At 41.5% G+C, this 21,062-nt stretch overlaps 1 protein-coding gene across 2 annotated transcripts in view; it reads right to left on the bottom strand.

The window, feature by feature from the left end:
• Positions 1 to 10,744: 10,744 nt before the first annotated feature.
• LOC118392308 (myoD family inhibitor domain-containing protein-like) overlaps positions 10,745 to 21,062 on the bottom strand; it is a 28,420-nt gene continuing 18,102 nt past the window's right edge. For both annotated transcript variants that reach the window (XM_035784153.2, XM_035784152.2), the window contains 2 exons: positions 19,759 to 20,061; positions 10,745 to 13,484 (listed from right to left, as the gene is read on the bottom strand). In XM_035784153.2, the coding sequence (XP_035640046.1) occupies positions 13,231 to 13,484; positions 19,759 to 20,061 (557 nt within the window). In that variant the 3' untranslated portion in view covers positions 10,745 to 13,230. The remainder of the gene's footprint in view (positions 13,485 to 19,758; positions 20,062 to 21,062) is intronic.

Raw genomic sequence — 21,062 nt, 5'->3', positions numbered from 1 at the left:
CAGTAGGTGGTATCTCTGTTACAGCGAGACTGAGAGACTTGAAATGCATTGTTAAAAGTGCTGTACGAAACGACTCAATAGGTATACGCAGATTGATCAATTATCACAATGAATCTCAACTAAAACCATAATAGGCATTTATTCATCTCTGTGTGAATAAATGCAATGTGCAGTCACATTGCTGTGTGTGTGTGTGCTTTCCTATGTGTATATGAGACTTCACTTGTCAGTCATGTTAACTCAATGCGAAGAGGGCTGCTCCAAGCGGAAATTTGAGTCCTATAGCAGCACAGAGCTGGTAGTAAGTATTAAATATAATATATGCCATTTAGCAGACGCTTTTATCCAAAGCGACTTACAGTCATGAATGCATACATTCTACGTATGGGTGGTCCCGGGAATCGAACCCACTACCCTGGCGTTACAAGCGCCATGCTCTACCAACTGAGCTACAGAAGGACCATAATTAAGACCTTCCATCCATCCGCCTATGTTTTTTTCTGCATGGAAGGAGGTAAACTACGCTCTCTTAACTACCAGCCTGTGTATAGTCGCTCCGCTGGGCTTATTCGGGGGGGGGGTGTAACGCCAGCCTGGTGTGTATCTACGCAAGCACACACAAAAGTTTTTGTTATTACACACCATTAGATATGTTCCACCTCCTATCAGGATTCTAAAATCCTGATAGCATTGATGCATAGTCATAGTTTTATATGGTAGAAGACATAATTAACATTCATGTTACTATGTAGCTACTATGTAGAATCTACATAGTAACATGAACCTTTAATAATTTCTACATTCTGCCTGTTTACTATTGAATAAAAACGGGAGCAAAGTAATGCGTGATCTGAATAGGCTACGTAATAAAGTGAAGATTGTATTTTTAAGAATAATCTTAAAAAGAAGCCATTGTCTGTGTTTAATTTAGTTTATTAGGCTCCCCCCATTAGCTACTGCACATGGAGCAGCTACTTTTCCTCGGGCCCACATAAAACATACAAATACATGACAAAGTACAGAACAGTTACAGACAAGAACATTGTAAGATATTAAATTCAAAATATAAAATACGAGTTCTATATTGGAAGGTCACCAAGATAAACTATTATTTTTTTACACAATATGCATACACTACATGACCAAAAGTATGTGGGCATCTCATTCCAAAATCATGGGCATTAATATGGACTTTGTCCCTCCTTTGCTGCTATAACATTCCTCCACTCTTCTGGGAAGTCATTCCACTAGATGTTGGAACATTGCTGCCGGGACTTGCTTCTATTCAGCCACAAGAGCATTAGTGAGGTCGGGCACTGATGTTGGGCGATTAGGCCTTGCTCGCAGTCAGCGTTCCAATTCATCCCAAAGGTGTTCGATGGGGTTGAAGTCAGGGATCTGTGCAGGCCAGTCAACTTCTTCCACACCTCTCTTGACAAACCATTTTTGTATGGACCTCGCTATGTACACGAGGGCATTGTCATGAAACAGGAAAGGACCTTCCCCTGTTGCCACAAAGTTGGAAGCACAGAATCGTCTAGAATGTCATTGTATGCTGTAGCGTTAAATTTCCCTTCAATGGAACTAAGGGGCCTGGCCCGAACCACGAAAAACAGCCCCGGGCCATTATTCCTCCTCCACCAAACTTTACAGTTGCCACTATGCATTGGGGCAGGTAGCGTTCTCCTGGAATCCCCCGGATTAAAATAAATAAAAAAATCATCAGCAATCTACACACAATACAGCATAATGACAAAGCAAAACCAGAAATACCTTAGTCATAAGTATTCAGACCCTTTGCTATGAGACTTACATTGATCATCCTTGAGATGTCTACACAACTTGATTGGAGTCACCTGTGGTAAATTCAATTGATTGGACATGATTTGGAAAGGCACACACCTGTCTATATTAAGGTGCCCACAGTTGACAGTGCATGTCAGAACAAAAAAACAAGCCATGAGGTTGAAGGAATTGTCTGTAGATCTCAGAGACAGGATTGTTTCGAGGCACAGATCTGTGGAAGGTACCAAAAAATGTCTGCTGCATTGAAGGTCCCCAAGAACACAGTGGCCTCCATCATTCTTAAATTGAAGACGTTTGGAACCACCAAGACTCTTCCTAGAGCCAAACTGAGCAATCGGGGAAGAAGGGACTTGGTCAGGGAGGTGACCAAGAACCCAAAGGCTCTGACAGAGCTCTAGAGGTCCTCTGTGGAGATGGGAGAACCTTCCAGAAAGACAACCATCTCTGTGGCACTCTACCAATCAGGCCTTTATGATTGAGTGGCCAGATGGAAGCCACTCCTCAGTAAAAGGCACATGACAGCCCGCTTGGAGTTTGCCAAAGTATATATTTAATTACACATTTGCAAAAAAAGTTCAGCTTCTTCAACTTGTTCAATGGTCACACCATTTACTCAAACCTCCAGGTGAGGTTTAGGTCTAAGAGAATGCATTGAACCAAATACAATGCTCTTGGTTTTAAATGTATTTAAGACCAGTTTATTGTTAATTACCCATTCGGACACTGACTGTAACTCCTCGCTAAGAGTCTCAATGAATTCACTGGCTGTAGGTGCTGATGTGTAGAGTGTGCAATCAGCAGCATCCATACTGTAAAACTACCATTAATAGCCAAGACATGTATGTGCTTAAATCACTGAACACAACAAGCGCTTAGAGACAGGCTTCTATTTAAGCCAGGCATCTATTTCCTTAATGCACAAAGCTGTTGCTTATTTGCATAGTTCATCGTTGAATTCCAGCAGTTTTATTTTACCAGGTAAATTGACTGAGAACACATTAATTTACAGCAACAACCTGGGGCATAGTTACAGCAGAGAGAGGGGGGTTAATGAGCCAATTGGAAGCTTAGGTGGCCATTATGGTATGAGGGGTAGATTGGGAATTTAGCCAGGACGCTGGGGTTAACATCCCTACTCTTATGTTAAGTGCCATGGGATCGTTAGTGACCACAGTGTCAGGACACCCGTTGAACTTCCTATCCGAAAGATGGCACCTTACAAAGGACAATGTCCCTAATCACACTGCCGTGGGGTATTGGGATATTTTAGGAGTAATATCCCACTGGCCAGTAGGAGTGCCTCCTACTGGCCCCCCAACATCACTTCCTGGTCTTCCATCCAGGTACCAAGCAGGACCTACCCTGTTTACCTTCAGAGGAAAGCCAGCAGTGGGATGCAGGGTGGTATGCTGCTGACCTGACATCTTTGACTGTGCATTTAAGTTCTTACTTTCGCCACTAGAGGGCGATCTGATGATTTCTAGGAGTCTGTACTCCCCAATTGTTGACTGTTTTTGTGCTTGCCAGTTAGCTAGCAGTTATCAGCTGTTAGCAGCCAATGGCTAGCAGTTTCTCACTGGCGAGAAACTGATTATTGCTGTCATTACTGAATGATTTAATGTAACAAATCATGGTAATATCGTAAACAATTCATTTAAACCCAGTGTTTATTTAAAAGTAATTTATTAGCTCAAACGTGGGCCAATACCGGGCTATTAGAAAGGGACTGGCAGCTATTTGAGACTGCGTTTAATTTACGTTTTACAGGTGTCATTTGTAAAAATAGAGAACAGAAACGGCCCAAGGCAACTGTCCTGAGGGATACCGCACTGTACATATCTGATAGTGTCTGCATTAGTTACATACCTTTGACAAGCATGGCAGCATTACCTGGTTGTAAATAACCGGAGTATAATGAAGCAAGCACTCAGCGTTCCAAACAAACTGTCAATCCCAACGAGATGACTGGAGCAGTGGTTCTTAATAACCTTGTTGGAGGTACTGAACCCCAACAGTTTCATATGCGCATTCAAGGAACCCTTCTTAATTGAAAAAAAAATCTAATTCAAAACATAGGTATATATTTGACTGGTGCACAAAATGAACCGTGCATCAACATCACTGTGTTCAAAGAACAAAATCATCAAAACATTTTCACACAAAAACAAAAACATAATAATGAATATTTACTGCAAATCAGTGTGACTTCTGCTGTTGCCTTTCAGAGACCAGTTCAGAAATGCGCGTCTTCACCTTGGCAAGTGCCACTCATGTCATTTTCGCAACAAAGTCTGTTCCTTTTCATGTCCAGCATCCTCGAAAAGGATTGCTCGCAAAGATATGTTGTAACAAACGGTATGAAAATCTCCAGAGCTTTCTTAGCAATAACAGGGTACGTTACCATTTGTTGACACCAAAACATTGAAAGCGTTGTTGTTCTGAAGAGTTGCTGTTGAACCTGGCTCTGCTGAATTTCAATGATTTCATAGAGGTATTCATCATTGACATCTGTTGTCTCAACACTAAACGTGAAGGGCTGTCTGACCCATGCTGGATATGACTCTCTTGTAGGGAAGTATCCGTCGAGAGACTTTGCAAGCTCATCTAAGTGCGTGGCAATTGCTTGCTTCAGTTCAGCGGGTACAGAAATGCCTCCGATTCCAGATACATCTTCCATCTTACTTACACAGTCGTCCAGCAGGGGAAAGTTTGCGAAGTTATTGTTCTCTGTTCGTCGTTTCCATAACGGTAGCTTTTTTTGAAAAGCCTTCAGGTTTTCCTTTTGATTGGGATGATTGAGAGCTGCGAAGATATCGGCCATGTACGCTAAAATGAGAATGAACTCAGAATATTTGAAGCAATCTGCATGACAATGTTGGTGCTCTTGCAAAAACAGGGCTAATTCCACACGCACGGCAAAAACACGATTCAGCACCTGTCCCAGGAATAACCACCTAATGTTAGAATGGTACAGAAGTACCTCGAATTCAGAGCCCATTTCTTTACACAGCTCACTGAAGATGCGATGCCGCAGAGCCCTAGTTCGCACATAGTTCACGCATTCCACTACAATTTTTAATACTTCTGCCAGTTTTGGAGGCAAGGTTTTTGTTGCCAACGCATGCCTATGCAGAATACAATGCGTAACAATGATGTGTGGTGCATCGGCTTTCACTAGCGCACCAAAACCAGACTTTCTTCCCAGCATGACTGGAGCTCCGTCCGAACAAACTGCAGAAACCATATCCCACGAAAGATTGTCTTTGAAGAAGTCATCCACAAGTTTCTTCACATCGGCTGCCTTAGTTGTTGTTGTAAGAGGCTTACAAAATAAAAATTATTCCTTTATCACGTCGTCTTTCACATAGCGCACGAATATAGCAAGCTGGCTTAGATTGGAAACGTCTGTGGTCTCGTCGAGTTGAAGGCTGAATTTTTCCGGACTTGAAATCAGATCTGCAACTACTTGAGCCAAGATGCCTTTGCTCATGTCCTCTATTCTGTCGCTGATGGTGTCATTTGAAAGAGGAATTTGGGATAACATAACTTCGGCCTCTTTTCCCAGCATGATATTCGCCATCTTCAACACAGCTGGTTTTATGAGTGTTTCACCAATGGTGTGTGGTTTGCCCTGCTTTGCGATCAGGTAAGCAACTTCGTACGATGCTGTGAGGATCGGTTTGTTGATGGGTACAAAGCCGAGAACAGGCAGAGTAGCCTTTTCATCGAATCTGGCTCTCTTCACCTTGAATTCAGCGAGCGTTGTGTTCTTGTATTTTCCATCTCCATGCAGCTTAAGGAAGTGTTCTCTTAGTTTTGCCGGTGCTAGACTAGAATTGCTCAACTTGGCATTGCAAATCATGCAGTTAGGACACTGACTCCCATCACATTCGGTTATACATGTAAATCTATATTGTACATATTCGTCCGACCACTTTCTTTTTTTGCTCGACATAGTAAGTATGAAGGGATTAAAATATTAAGAAAGAAATCACAAGACGTACCATCACCACAGTCACAAACTGAGCGCACCAAATTCCCTGCAGCACAGATAGGCCAAGCGATGTATCTTGATCACCTGCAGCCAATGATGGCCAAGCGGAGCGTGTCATCACGAATCATATGAATCGGATGTTTGTCTTGACCTCCGCCGAACCCCTGAGACTGACTCACCGGTTCGATCGAACCCAGGTTAAGACCCACTGGACTGGAGGCCAGTTGGAGCCGTTCATTTAAGTTATGTTAAGAGCAACAACAAAAAATCAAACCAACGACCCGGGGAGAAAATACAACACATCCACATCAGTAAATGACAGGTAACAATGGTGACATCTAATTTATAGTTCAAGGACTGTGTACAAGCAAACAAACAGGCAGTTCTGTTCCACACGTCCTTCTCAATTTGCCTCTCCCACGGTCCATTACCTTTGGAAAGGAAAACAAGTTGAAAGTGTACAACTTTAGTATGATGTTTCACTTGCAGTGCAGAGGCCTGAGCCCGCAGCCCAGTCTTAAATACCCCCCAAACAAAGGAAACAAGCTGACAGGTCTTGATACAAATGGTCGATTTACATGCATGCTTACTTACAGATACAACTCACAGAGGGTGGTGTGGGGGGCTAGAAGGCTGTAACGGGTTTGATTTGAAAACATCTCAATGTGTCTACCCTATTTCCTTCCATCCCTCCTTGCTTTCTTTCCTTCATTTCTTCCTTTCAATCTCTCAGGCAGGTGTTGTCAGTCCCCACTTCACAGAGTCAAGTGGCAGAAACTTTGAACCTCTGCTCCCCATTCCTCCGGCAGGTTTTGGGCTCAGCTCGTGATCTTTGTAAGCGCATGGCACTTGCTGTCTTTACATGTTTTCTTCAGCGCCTCCAGGTAACAGAAAGATTAAGCACAGTGAGATGCCCTCATACAGCAGCAAAGCTTTAGTGAAGGGGATCTTCAAATATTTAGGGTATGAGTAGAACGACACGTTGCTGTGCAAAAGGGGAAAAAAATACAAATCTAACCATTTACATTTAATTCCTGGGTGTCTGTTTTGTAGAAAAATAGCAAAAATTGAATTTTTGTAAAAGATAATACATTTATTTGTAAAGTGTGATATCCTATGTGAGGTGATGGTGGAATATTTCATGTTAAATATAAGTGTTCATACATCATTAAATACACATAAATCAAATCCCTACTAAAAAATAGAAGGTTCAGATATCTAGCCATTTCTATAAATGATCATAAAAAAACGGCAAATTTTCTAATTGAAAATATCCCTTTAACGCGACTTCTCCACAATATTTTCATCAATATAATTTTCATGTGTGCAGACTCAAGCCATATTCTCAAGCATTTTCATAACAAGCAAATAAACATCACGTGGTTTCACCATTCTGGCCCTGTGTCAGAGTCAATTAACTTCTCCAGGTAATGACCCCATTTGCATAGTAAACCGGGCCCGTGTGTGAACCCTAATGGGGCCACTACCTGAGGAGATTAATTTAGAGTGACATGACTTGAACTCCATTCCTTTTCCCCCTCCATCTTGCTTACCCCCTCCGAAAGATCTGCCTCATATTATTTTTATACCGCGCTACAAGCCTAAATAGCGGGAGTCCTTCAAACTTTGACACAGGCTCTGAGAAGAAAGGACGTTGCTTGCATTATGCATCATCACATGTGATGTTCGGAGCAGGTGCATCACTTGGCTGCATGGTGTTCCTAGCCATGGCAGAGCATAAAATAATACCAAGCTTCATAAGTGAAATGGAACATGAGATGTGTCTCTTTACCAAACATGTCGCATCTCTGTTCTAATTACCAGGTAAAGAGGTTTTAATTTGCACGGGCTGAAAGGACAGCAGTACAAAAGCACAAACACTAAACATAATGACGAGTACTATAACTGGACCATTTGGAAGACACGGTCCTATGCGGTAAATTGCCATGTAATGCAACCACCCTCTTGTTCCTATCAAATTACTTGTATTAGTTATAATTATCAGTATGGTTAATCTTATCAATATGTGACTGAAGCCTACCTCTAATGTGAAAATGAGGCAACTAAACACCATTAAAAGCCCCATCCCTTTATGCAATAAAAAGTGACAGTATAAATTTGTTCTCATGGCTAAGGGCAGCAGACATTCATTTTCTGAGTGACAATTCCATCCCACCCAGAAAGAAGAGAGAAAGGAGACAGCGCAAGAGAGAGGAAGAGAAAGGAGGGGTGGTAAGGCACTTTTATTTAATATTGAGAGATGACCCCAGGTCCAAGAAGCACCAAATTTCAAGACCAAAAACAGAAACAATGGATGTGTCTTAATTGTGACATTACAGGCACTCGCACAGCCAGGAACAGAGGGGGACTGATTAAAAGGATGGGAAAGGTGGGTGACTTTGTGAAAAGGTCATCGCACACTTACACACCTGGGGTTTTCACATATTTTCCTCTCAAAAAAGAGAGGGAAAAAAAGAGTGAAAGAAAGAACTCCTATGTGATTATAGAGAAAGGAAAGGCGTTTCGGGGGCCGGGGACAATATTTTACAATGCATTAGTGAAATAAGATGGTAATTTCCTGGGCAGTGTGTATCCAAGCAGAAAATGACAAAAGGGAAGGATCCTCCCTATCTCTGTTAGCTTGCAGCAGGTTCGCCTGCCATCATCACCCAATCGCCAGGTGGGCTAGGCGCAGGGGTTAATTGAGAGGTTAACAGGAGGTTGTGTCAGTCAAAGGTCAGGGCATTGCTCTCCATGGTCCCTGCTGACCTCGCCGAGTGTTGGTGGCCGTGTTTCCATGTTCCTCCGCTGCGTCTACGTGAGAGGCTCTCTAATAGAGAGTAGAGCAGAGGGGAACCACACTGAGCCGTACTACATTGTATATGAGTGATGAATTGTGGTGAAGATGAAAGAGGACGGTAGTGTAACAGGCAGTGTATCATTGTCCAGAGAACCTGTGCTGTAGTCATACTACTGACCCCCCACATTACACACCGGTGTCATTGTTACACTATACATTGACAAAAAAATATTATAAAAAAATATTATAATATGCAATTTGAGGGATTATAGTACCTGCCAATTCATAACTATTTTGGAAAGCAGACAGTACAATTACAGTTCACAAGCTAATAGAGTTGGTCAAAGAGAGCACACACAAAGAGACCTCCACACATTGACTGCTGCCCACCAAATAAGGATGTACATATGCCATACAGTACATTCGGAAAGTATTCAGACCTCTTGACGTTTTCCACATTTTGTTATAGCCTTATTCTAAAATTGATTAAATTGTATTTTTCCTCAATCTACACACAATACCACAAAATGGAAGTTTTTTTAATGCAAATGTATTTTAAAAATGAAACGCAACATTTACATATGTATTCCGACCCTTTACTCAGTACTTTCTTGAAGCACCTTTGACAGCGATTACAGCTTCGAGTCTTCTTGGGTATGACGCTACTAGCTAGTACACCTTTATTAGGGGATTTCCCATTTCATCTCTACAGATCCTCTCAAGCTCTGTCAGGTTGGATGGGGAGCGTCGCTGCACAGCTATTTTCAGGTCTCTGCAGAGATGTTCAATTGTTTCAAGTCTGGGCTTTGGCTCGGCCACTTCAAGGACATTCAGAGACTTGTCCCGAAGTCACTCCTGGGTTGTCTTGGCTGTGTGCGTAGAATCGTTGTCCTGTTGGAAGGTGAACCGTCACCCCAGTCTGAGGTCCTGAGCGCTCTGAAGCAGGTTTTCATGAAGGATCTCTCTGTACTTTGCTCTGTTCATCTTTGCCTTTATCCTGACTGGTCTCCCAGTCCCTGCTGCTGAAAAACATCCCCACAGCATGATGCTGCCACCACCATGCTTCACCTTAAGGATGGTGCCAGGTTTCCTCCAGATGTGACACTTGGCATTCAGGCCAAAGAGCTCAATCTTGGTTTCATCAGACCAGAGAATCTTGTTTCTCATGGTCCGTGAGTCCTTTAGGTGCCTTTTGGCAAACTCCAAGCAGGCTGTCATGTGCCTTTTAGTGAGGCTTCCTTCTGGCCACTCTACCATAAAGGCCTGCTTGGTGGAATTCTGCAGATATGGTTGTCCTTCTGAAAGGTTCACCCACTGACAGGAACTCTGTAGCGCTGTCAGTGACCATCCGAGTTCTTGGTCACCTCCCTGACCAAGGGCCTTCTCCCCCAATTGCTCAGTTTGGCCAGGCGGTCAGTCGTCTTGGTGGCTCCAAAGTCCTTTCATTTAATAATGGAGGTCAATGTAGTCTTGGGGACCTTCAATTCGGCATACATTTCTGTGACAACACAATCCTGTCTTCGAGCTTTACGGACAATGCCGTCGACCTCATGGCTTGGTTTTTGCTCTGACATGCACTGTAAACTGTGGGACCTTATATAGACTGGTGTGTGTCTTTCCAAATCATGTCCAATCAATTGACCATAGGTGAACTCTAATCAAGTTGTAGAAACATCAAGGATAATGGAAACAGGATGCACCTGAGCTCAATTGAAAATATCATAGGAAAGGGTCTGAATGTGTACGTAAATAAAGTGTTTTGTATTTTTAATACATTTGCAAAAAATGTTAAAACCTGTTTTCACTTTGTCATTATGAGGTGGTGTGTGATTGATGAGGAACAACATTTAATACATTTTAGAATAAGGTTATAAATTAACAACATTTTAAAAAGTGAAGGTGTCTGAATACTTTCTAAATGCACTGTATGTATAACATGGTAGCTTACGAGCAGATCGTTTTGTGCTGTAGCCATGTGTTCATCCTGTTAATCTCATGCCAATGCTATGTATGGCATGAAAAGGAGTGACAAAACAGTTGGCTAAAGTGCCAAGGGATCTGCTTCCATGCCAGGAATTGTTACAAAATGGCTCAAAGCAAATCTGAAGACAAGCGATAAAAAGTCAAATTTACAATGTGCATACTTATTTTTATATTTTTTATTATTTCAGACATGATTCTGAATTAATGTACAACAACCTACAAACTGTGTTGTATGCTAAATGCAGTGAAAATAGGTATTCTAGAAGATGGTGAAGACGGTACAGTATATCATATACACAACTAGTGGAAAGAATATAAAAACATACTACAGTTAGAGGGGAAAAAAAGATAAATACATGTAAATACTATGTCTTCACATTATCTATAGTGTTGTTCCTGTTCATAGGCCTGTATAGCCAGAAGAAAATATCCAGAGAAAGACCGTGTTAGTTAATCATACGAATGTTAAGAGGTCTGCGGCTTAGTTTCATACAGAGTGCGACTGAACACTATCTGCTGCGGAGGTGTCCTTCCAACTCCTTTAAACATAATGACAATCCACCATTAGAGAAGCAAGCCTAAGATCTGACAGCACATTATCTTTGATGGTGTGAAGTGAAGGAACTTTGCCATTTAGAAAAGCAACACACTAATGAGTCCCTGTGTTAAGTATCACTAAAACAACATCAAAGCAAATCTTTGAGACTGAGAAAGTGATTCACCAAACTCAACTTGATACACAGAAGAAAAAAAATCTGCTGAAAAAAAATGTTGTTCATTAGTTTAAGATTCTCTTCTCTGAATCTGACAGTCCAGAATATTTCCTTATTGTGTTGAGTCATTCACTTGTAATCCAAAAGCCGCTTATGGCAAACAGGGTCAGCCATGTTTTAATTCCTTATCAATTTCTGTTACTAAAGAGTGCATTTGAACAAGTAATACTGAGGCAGTATCCCAAATACATGCTAAATAACATCACAGAACTAACAGTCTAACAGTCTAACTAACAGTACCGTACAGTATATAATCAAAGTGGAGTGTAAGACTGAGCAAATAATTGACAACAATATAAAACAATGATTGTAGGGAACAAAATGTTATGACAAAGATAAAATGTTGCGCAATTCACCAGTCGTAAAAATGTCTCATCCCTTGTATATTCCAGGAAGCCAGTATATCCAATGTATATCCAGTAAATTCACGGCTTGAAAGACTGACAGGTGAAAACCATGGTGAGGGTCTTCAGGATAGACTAAAACCATTATTTCCAACAATATGGCTTTAACATTGCGTGAGGGCACACGCTACAGTATAACTCAAATGTGCATTAATCATTAGTTATATCAGGCCAACAATCAGACAAGAATACTACTACTCATATCTGGAGTGAACTGTTGACGGTAGGCCGAAATCAAAATCTCCTCTGATCTAATAACAGCAATGGCAGCATACTCCAAAGCCTGACAACCCAGATGTCCTTGAACTCCATGTTCACCCTATGGTTAACCCTGCCTGTCATCCATCAATCCTTCCCAAAAGAGATTTGTTGATACAGGTACATATTATCAGAAGTCTCTCGTGGACAGACTACGTAAGAGAAATGGTTTCGTAACATCTTCCAAAAGACTCTGGGATGCGACGACAAGCAACAGAGATTTTAGTTGTGGGTGTCCGAGATTAGCATTGGTTATACATAATGGAGCTCCATTTGTGCAGTTTTGTATGTAACTCAAGCACACTTGAATCCGAAAGACAACTAAAACGTGCCCTACAAAGCACGTACATTATTTACATAGTTGAAATGTTATAGAACAAAAACTGATATCTGGATTAAATACATTAACAGAAAAAGGTATACACTAATCTACCCGATTTAGTGCTGATCTTCAAACTTTCTTTACATGAAGCTTTCCAATATTTCTTGACATGGAGCTTTTCAAAACGTATCGTTTTGCAAACTACAGTAGATATGGACTATAACTACAGCTGTTCTGTTGTTAGACATTGTCCACGAATGTGTGTCTCGTAGTTCTTATACCTCTAATTGAAGGTGTATTAATATGAGTAGGAAAAACACATCCAAAAAAACATCAAAGTTATTACAGTGTCATACAGTACTGACTAAACACACTAAAAGGCTGCTAAATATCAAGGTAGAACATGTATTCCTTTGGTTTAGTGTCAGGAATTTTGGTAGTGAAAAAAGAAGAAAACTTTCAAGGCAAAGATGTCTGTCGGACAGTATTCCTGAAATTATAGAGATGATCTTCCTATCCAATAAGGCATCTAAGGTAATACTTTTTAAAGAGCTGATTAACATATTGGTCAAATTTAAACACACACTTTGGTAAATAAAAAAAATGTTCATATAGCATGTTTATACTTGTGGTACGTAACAAAAAGCATTTATAAAACTATTTTTGGCCCCTGCTTGGCCATGTTGGCAAAGAGGCCCAGTGTAGATTAATAGATCTCTCTGTGTGGGCTTAAATCGAAGGCACGCACTTGTAAACACACACATATGCTAAACACACACACCTAATTAGCCCACACACACACTTTTCCTCTCCCTCCCTCTCTGCTGGAGCGTAAAATACAGGTAGCAGTAGCACTACGACCAACATTCCCAATCCCATCATGGTCCTTCCTATGTGGGGAAGCAGATGCCGCAGCACTCCATGCAGATCTCCAGGCAGTCGGAGGACTCGCAGCAGGCGTCCATGATGCCACAGTCCATGTCGTCGCAGGGGCAGTTGCAGTCATCTCCCATGTCCTCAGCGCAGCAGCAGCAGCAGCAGGCCTCCGAGGTGCAGGTGCCACAGCTAGCCTGGGCCACCACCATGTTGCACAGGGTCAGGAACTCACAGAACAGACAGGCCAGGATGCAGTGGACACAGCAGTCTGGGTCCAACACACACCATGTCCATAGAGACGGGTGGAGGATTATGAAAAAGGATGAAGGATGGATGAAAAACACACACAAAGCATGATCAAATACAAAGAAAACAAAAACAAATGTCTTAAAAGCCAGTGGGTGGGAAAAAAAATCTGATTAAAACCCCTGCCTGGAACAGAGCGAGTTAATCCTTGGTCTTTTGTAATCAGAAGCCTTGAGCAGGGCTCAGGCAGTTATACAGTCACAAATCAGACTGGCCAATTACTTTGACACGTACTGTATGATAACGTCGTTACAGTAAATAAGTCAAGATAAGACTATCACTATTGACTGACAAAACAGATGAAACCACAGAATGAACTGGAACAACAGTAGTATATTCAATAGTATAATATTATATCTCTATGGATAAAACTGTGTGTGTGTGTGTGGTGTGTGTGTGTGTATTCAGGTGCGAGAGAGTGCAAGCTGAGTAGAAGTTGCTGACTAAGCAGGGAGGAGGAAGGAGAGCCAAATGGAATCAGGGAAAATTCCAAAGGGACTGAATTCCACTTTTGGGTTTTGATTAGCAGCTTTCTAAATAATTGGGGCATTATCATGCAAATGCACAGACTTGATTACGTAAAGCTGATTAGCAAAGTCCGAATTCTTCTCCCTGGCAAATTGTTGTGCTAATGCTGCCGTTTCTCTCATCACTGATTAACATTTAACCTCTGTAGACCTTTTACGTGTCTGGTGAGCATGACGCCAAATCACTGTTGTTTTCCAATGTACGGATGGAAAACCCTCTTCTCTATTTCACCAATAAAACAGCTGTTTTATTTCGTGGAATTTATTATTCCGTTTTTTTGTTCAGTGGTGTTAAAAAATTTAACAGAATGTAAGTGATGTCATGCACTAACATCCGTTACATGAAAGTCAGATGGTACACAGTTAAAAAAAAATTAAAAGACAGATGGATGGACAGATTTAGGCAAAACAATAAGTAAAGAACAGGTAGAATTCAAATAATCAAAGCACATGCAAGCATTTTAAACAATGTTAGTTGAAATGAATGGAGAGACATCTTTGTAATAAATCATGGGTACTAAAATCACAGATCTACTCTGACATGCTGTTTTCTGTACCATGCAAGGAGCCGTGAAGGTTCTCCCCGCCACACTAGAGGTGGACCGATTATGACCTTTCAACACAGATTATTGGAGGACCAAAAAAGCCGATACCGATTAAATCGGACGATTTGTACATATATATTTGTAATACTGAATGAACAATGAACACTTATTTTAACTTAATACATAAATAAAATCAATTTAGTCTCAAATAAATAATGAAACGCGTTCAATTTGGTTTAAATAATGCAAAAACAGTGTTGAAGAAGTGCAATTATGTGCCATGTGTGCCATGTAAAAAAGCTAAACATTAAGTTCCGTGCTCAGAACATATGAAAGCTGGTGGTTCCTTTTAACGTGAGTCTTCAATATTCCCAGTTAAGAAGTTTTAGGTTGTAGTTATTATTGGACTCTCTCTCTACACCATTTGTATTTCATATACCTTTGACTATTGGCTGTTCTTATAGGCACTATAGTATTGTCAGCCTAATCTCAGGCATTGATAGGCTTGATGACATAAACAGAGCTGTGCTTCAAGCATTGCGAAAAGCTGCTGGAAAACAGAGGACAGTGCGGTTTGAATGAACGCTTGAGCCTGCTGCTGCCTACCACCGCTCAGTCAGACTGCTCTATCAAATATAAAATCATAGACTTAATTATAATATAATAAACACACAGAAATACGAGCCTTAAGTCATTAATATGGTCAAGTCTGGAAATTATCATTTCGAAAAACAAAACGTTTATTCTTTCAGTGAAATACAGAACCGTGGCAACCCTAAGTCTAAATATTGCCATACTCTGCCATACTCTGCCATACTCTGCCATACTCTGCCATACTCTGCCATACTCTGCCATACTCTGCGTCCAAAAATGCCGATTATCGATTGCTATGAAAATTTGAAAAATCGTCCCTAAATAAAATCGTTGAGAGCATGCACCTCTACACCTCTACCCACACTGTAGTCAAGGCCCAGCAGAGCTTTGGAGATGCAAGACATTGATATGGATAGAAAAATGCCAGTACAATCAGTGTCTTTGCATAACTTTCATCAGACGTTCTCAGCCTGTCAGAAAGACAGGACTCCCTTTTGACTGCCGCAAAGCTTGACCATTAGCGCTGTACTGGACACAAATCAGAGAATGCAAACATGAAACGATACAAACGGGTTCACCAAGATGTTTGAACGCTGATTATCATAGGCAACTACAACAGACACACTTTAGAACAAAAGTATCATATTTCCGCATTTGAAATGATTGTTATTGAAAAAAACATTCATAATTATTGTGTTCCGTATTCTAGAACTTAAAACTCTGTACCGCTAGAGAAAGCGAAAAGCAGAACTTTACCAATGTCAAATGATGAAACCTCAAAGCATCTAAAACCTTGAAAGACGCTTTACGATAATTAAGCTAGTACCAGCACAGTACACTATGTTCTGATACAAAATGATCTAAATAATGTCCATAGCATCAAGCAGTTGGGGCATCTTAGTTAGCAATTCACTTGGATGTATAATTCAACAGCAGCGATTAGTGAAAACCTTACAGAAGGGGGCGAGGGGGGCTGGGTCATGTACACAAGAACGCCAGACATCTCTCCTACCACAAAGAAAAATACGGCACAAATTGACACCGCCTCAGTGAGAGAGCGTTCATGTTTAATGTCAGGCCGCGGCGAAGATGCCCAGATTCTGGAGGGCCAAAAACAGCGGCGAGCGCCTCAGAGGAAATAGTTTGAGACATCTGGAAAAAACTCCAAAGGGAGCAGCATGACATAAAACAAGCTGGAATGGGTGCACACCATCGAGCCAAGCGAAAACATTCAAATGAAGAGAGACTGTTGGGTGGAGGGCCAGTATACTGCCTAGCTGCCTGCCAGGCACAGGGAGGGAGAGAGGGAGGGTGAGAGATAGCGATTGAGAGAAGCCCACCCCATGCAGTAGTCTTTAGAGTGCAAGTCCATAATGCATGAATGAGGGTCAAACATGTGGCTACGGGGAATATACAGACAAACCAAGATGTGAAGTTGGCGCAAAGAAAGCATTCCAAATTAGTCACCACAAAGGCCTTAAAAAGGAGTTCAAATCATAATTGATTACACAACAAATTAAAACCACAAAAGGCCCCAAACGAAACCCGGCCTGACTAAAAGACGAGCGGTAAACGGCTCTTCAGTCAGTAGCGTACACAGAACTGTTATCACAGCTTCATTTCAGTGCCAGAGAACATGTGCCAAGAATGCTCTGCTCTAGAATCCCCTGAGCTAGGTTCTCTTCCAGTGGAGCTTTATTCTTCTAGTGTTCATAGGGGCTGTTTAGTAGCTAATTTCACAGGCAAACAGATTATGGTAATCCATGTAAACATTAAAACACAACAGCTTGCTGTTATACGCCGGGAAATAAATACTCGAGTGTGAACATATTGATTTAGAAAACACAAGTCGAAGAATAACCAACACAAAAGCTGTAATGAGACTTATTGAACTGTTGCTGCTATTTTTCTTTGCCAATTAAGACATGGAAGAAAAACATGACGCCTGTGGAATACATCATTGGTGAATATTTAACTTGTATCATACCTTTTATTTATAGGGAACTCTATAACTTGTTAGCCTTAGCTCTACTGTCAATCTGCTGCATATTTCAAATAGCTTAACCTTGGTGAAGACAAACAATCTCAAATTCCCCAATTCATTTAAAACAAATTTACAGTGAGCTCCAAAAGTATTTTGTTGTTTTGGCTCTGTACTCCAGCACTTTGGATTTTAAATTATACAATGACTACGAGGTTAAAGTGCAGACTGTCAACTTTCATTTGAGGGTATCATTCTGGACTATCTGTAATCATGGTAGCCTCCACACTAATGAAGACGTGTTTAGAAACATCATAGTCTTATTTAAAATAAAAGTGACTCCAAAATGACAAAATACATTATTTACCATTCATTTCTATTGGGCACAAAACAATCTGAAACACAACCAAAAACAAACAGCAAATGCATCCAGCAAGTCTGTAGGAGTCACAAACTTGATGTAAATCATTGCATGCTATGAATATGGGACCAAATAATAAACTTTTGACTACTTTAATACACATAGCTGAATTTTGTCCCAATACTTTTGGCCCCCTGTACAAAAGTGCTGTAATTTCTAAACGGTTCACCCAATATGGACGAAAATACCCTCAAATTAAAGCTGGCAGTCTGTACTTTAACCTCTTGGAGCTAGGGGGCACTATTTCTATGTTTGGAAAAATAACATTCCCAAAGTAAACGGCCTATTTCTCAGGACCAGATGCTAGAACATGCATATAATTGACAGATTAGAATAGAAAACCCTCTAAAGTTTCCAAACCTGTCAAAATATTGTCTGTGTGTATAACAGAACTGATATTGCAGGCGAAACCCTGCGGAAAATCCAATCAGGAAGTGCCTCTTATTTTGAAACCCTTCTGTTCTTATGCATGCCTATCCTCCATTTAAAGGGACATTAACCAGATTCCTTTTTCTCTGGCTTCCCTACGGTGTCAACAGTCTTTAGACATAGTTTCTGGCTTTTATTTTGAAAAATGAGCGTGAAAGATCACATTGCGTAAGTGGATAGGTGGGGGCTCTCAGTGAGTTTTTGCGCTACAGAGTAAAGCCGCCATTGTTCCTCCCGCTGTTATTGAAAAACCTACACACTCGGTTGATATATTATCGAATATATATTTTAAAAACTACCAGAGGAATGATTCTAAAAAATGTTTGACATATTTCTGTGGCCATTATGAAGACTATTTGGAATTTCCGTCTGCGTTGTCGTGACCGCTCTTTCCTGTGGATTTCTGAACATAACGCGACAAATAAACGGCGGTATTTTGGGTATAAAAATAATCTTTATGGAACAAAAGGAACATTTGTTGTGTAACTGGGAGTCTCGTGAGTGAAAACATCCGAATATCAAAGGTAAACGGTTCATTTGATTGCTTTTCAGATTTTCGTGACCAAGCTTCCTGATGCTAAGTGTACATAATGCTATGCTAGGCTATCAATAAACTTACAGCGAAAGCAATCCAAGCGTTTGTGTAAAGCATAATTTCAAAATCTGAGACGGCAGGTGGATTAACAAAAGGCTAAGCTGTGTTTTGCAATATTGCACTTGTGATTTCATGAATATGAATATTTTGTAGTAATATTATTTGACTGTTGCGCTATGCTATTCAACGGTTGCTGACGAAAATGATCCTGTGAAAGGGATGGGTAGCGCCAAGAAGTTAACCCCAGTCATTATATCATTTGAAATCCAAAGTGCTGGAGTACAGAGCCAACATAATAAAAAAATGTGTCACTGTCCCAATACTTTTAGAGCACACTGTATCACATATTTCACACTTATCATCTATTATTTTTTCTCCCTCTTCCTCTATAAGACAAAGTAAAAGACAAAGCGAGAGGAGTCAGAGATGAGGTGATGATAAGCAGGGAGCAGCAGGCAGGTTAGATAATGGATAGCAGATAACAGATAGCAGACAGCTGTTACAAGGTAAAAAGAGGATGCGTGTGACTCCCAGACAGTCAGAGCCAATGTTAATGAGGAGCCACAGTAAGGCTGGAGACTGGAGGACCGACATAGGCCCATGCAGAGGGAGGGAGGGTGGTATGGAAGGAGGGATGACACTTAGTAGGCACCCTGGGCGGCTCATCCTCATTAGAAGGTCACACCTTACTGACCATTAGTCATTCAGAACACCAATTCATTACTGCACTCACCTCCGCACAACACCTGAGAAAATGATGGCTCCCCCTGAATTCTAAAATACATCCTTTCGGTTGTTGTTGAGGAAAATAAAGCCATACGAAGCAGGTCTTGACCAAATGAAAGTACACTTTCATCATTAAAATAAGAGAACCGAGAGAATCTGTCAATTTTCGGCCGTCTTTTCTGTCCTCTCGACAAATGGAATGTTAATGGTGGAAGACCTGCACTAAAGGTGTTGATGAAGTGCTAGCGGAAAGTCAAGCCAAGCAGATGAGGGATGTGTGTTCATTGTGTGATTATTAGTCTGTGAGTGACTCTAATGACCTTAAGTTGGAGCACAGTACTTACCTCCTAGTGAGAGAGTGTGTTCTATATAAGACAGAGTGTGTGTGTACAGTAGGCGCCCAGCACTTATAACTCACCCTCTGGTAACGTCCCAGGCTTGTGAGATCCGGTGGAGCTTCCCTTACTCCGTCTGCTGCTGTCGCTGTTGACCGACAGGCTGGAACGAAGCTGGCTCTGCATCTTCTGGGAGACGCCGGGCGATGGGTGCTGCTTCCTGTGCTGCTCCGCCCCACAGGAACATTGCCGGCGGATTCCATTGCCGTTACTCAGGCCGGTGGAGGATTGGTGGCCATTTTGACTTCTGTCAGAAGCAGCATCTTCTCCCTCGCCGGGCTCTCCCTGCGCAGAGGCGGTTGGCTGGGGCAGCGGCTGAGGTTGAGCTGGATGGGGAAAGTTATTTAAAATGTCACACTCCTCTCTTTTCAGTTAGAGAGCACTTATTGTGCTTTCAGCATGTTTGACTGAGAACATGCCATTTATTCTCTACTAAGGTTTTACAGCTAGATTCTGAGTATGAGAAGGATGTTTAGAACGTTCAAGGTACTGACTGTCTTTGTTATGTTGGGTGCTCATGACAAGTATCAAATAAGTCACTTAAGAACCATTTTTTTGTAACCCTCAAGATTTCTTGTTTTGATACCATCAGAACGGATACCGGAATCCCGAGGGTAAACCTTCAGTAACTGTCCTTTTTTTGTACTGCCATCATGGAACCTTAACAAATAAAGGAGAACTGAAGAAGAGGATTTACAACCCTAACACACCCAAATGATCACACAGTACAGTATCCCTGTAGGTGAACAGTGAGTGAACAAGCATTTTCTTGGAGAAGCACCCAGGTGAGTTAAGAGAAAGACTGATCCTGCATTCCTGCCCCTGCTACAGTAGAGTAGTGATTTCCCTTCCCCTTTCTCAAAGCTCTGGCTCTTTACATTCTTACAGTCGCTCCACGTGTGACAGGCAGCAGCCAGCCATGAAGAGTCAACCACCGAATGTCGGGCCATCTGATAAAATAAAGGGAGCGGTGACATTTCCAGGGGAAGAAGGAGAAGAGACTCCTGCACATCCAGCTCTACGGGGAGATAACTCCTGCATTACCTTCCATCTGCATCAGAAAGGAGAGAGAAGTAGCAGCACGGTGACTTATTGATCTCTGTTGAATTATTCATCTCTTTTTTTATTTTTCACTAACTCTGCATTTTAGGGTGCGAGTGCTGCACAAGCGGCGGCCCGTACGGCAATACGACACTCACAGGGGAACTTTGTTGGTGACAGCCACACGATGTAGTGTTGATTTGTAGAGTGCTACTACTGTACCTGAACTTCTCCAAGTCAAAGTGGATGCGTCAAACAGCGATCTGCATACGCCTGTTCTTTCGTT

This window comes from Oncorhynchus keta, chromosome 13 (assembly GCF_023373465.1).
Source record: "Oncorhynchus keta strain PuntledgeMale-10-30-2019 chromosome 13, Oket_V2, whole genome shotgun sequence".
Classification (NCBI taxonomy): domain Eukaryota; kingdom Metazoa; phylum Chordata; class Actinopteri; order Salmoniformes; family Salmonidae; genus Oncorhynchus; species Oncorhynchus keta.
This window is presented reverse-complemented; position numbering and strand designations above follow the sequence as displayed.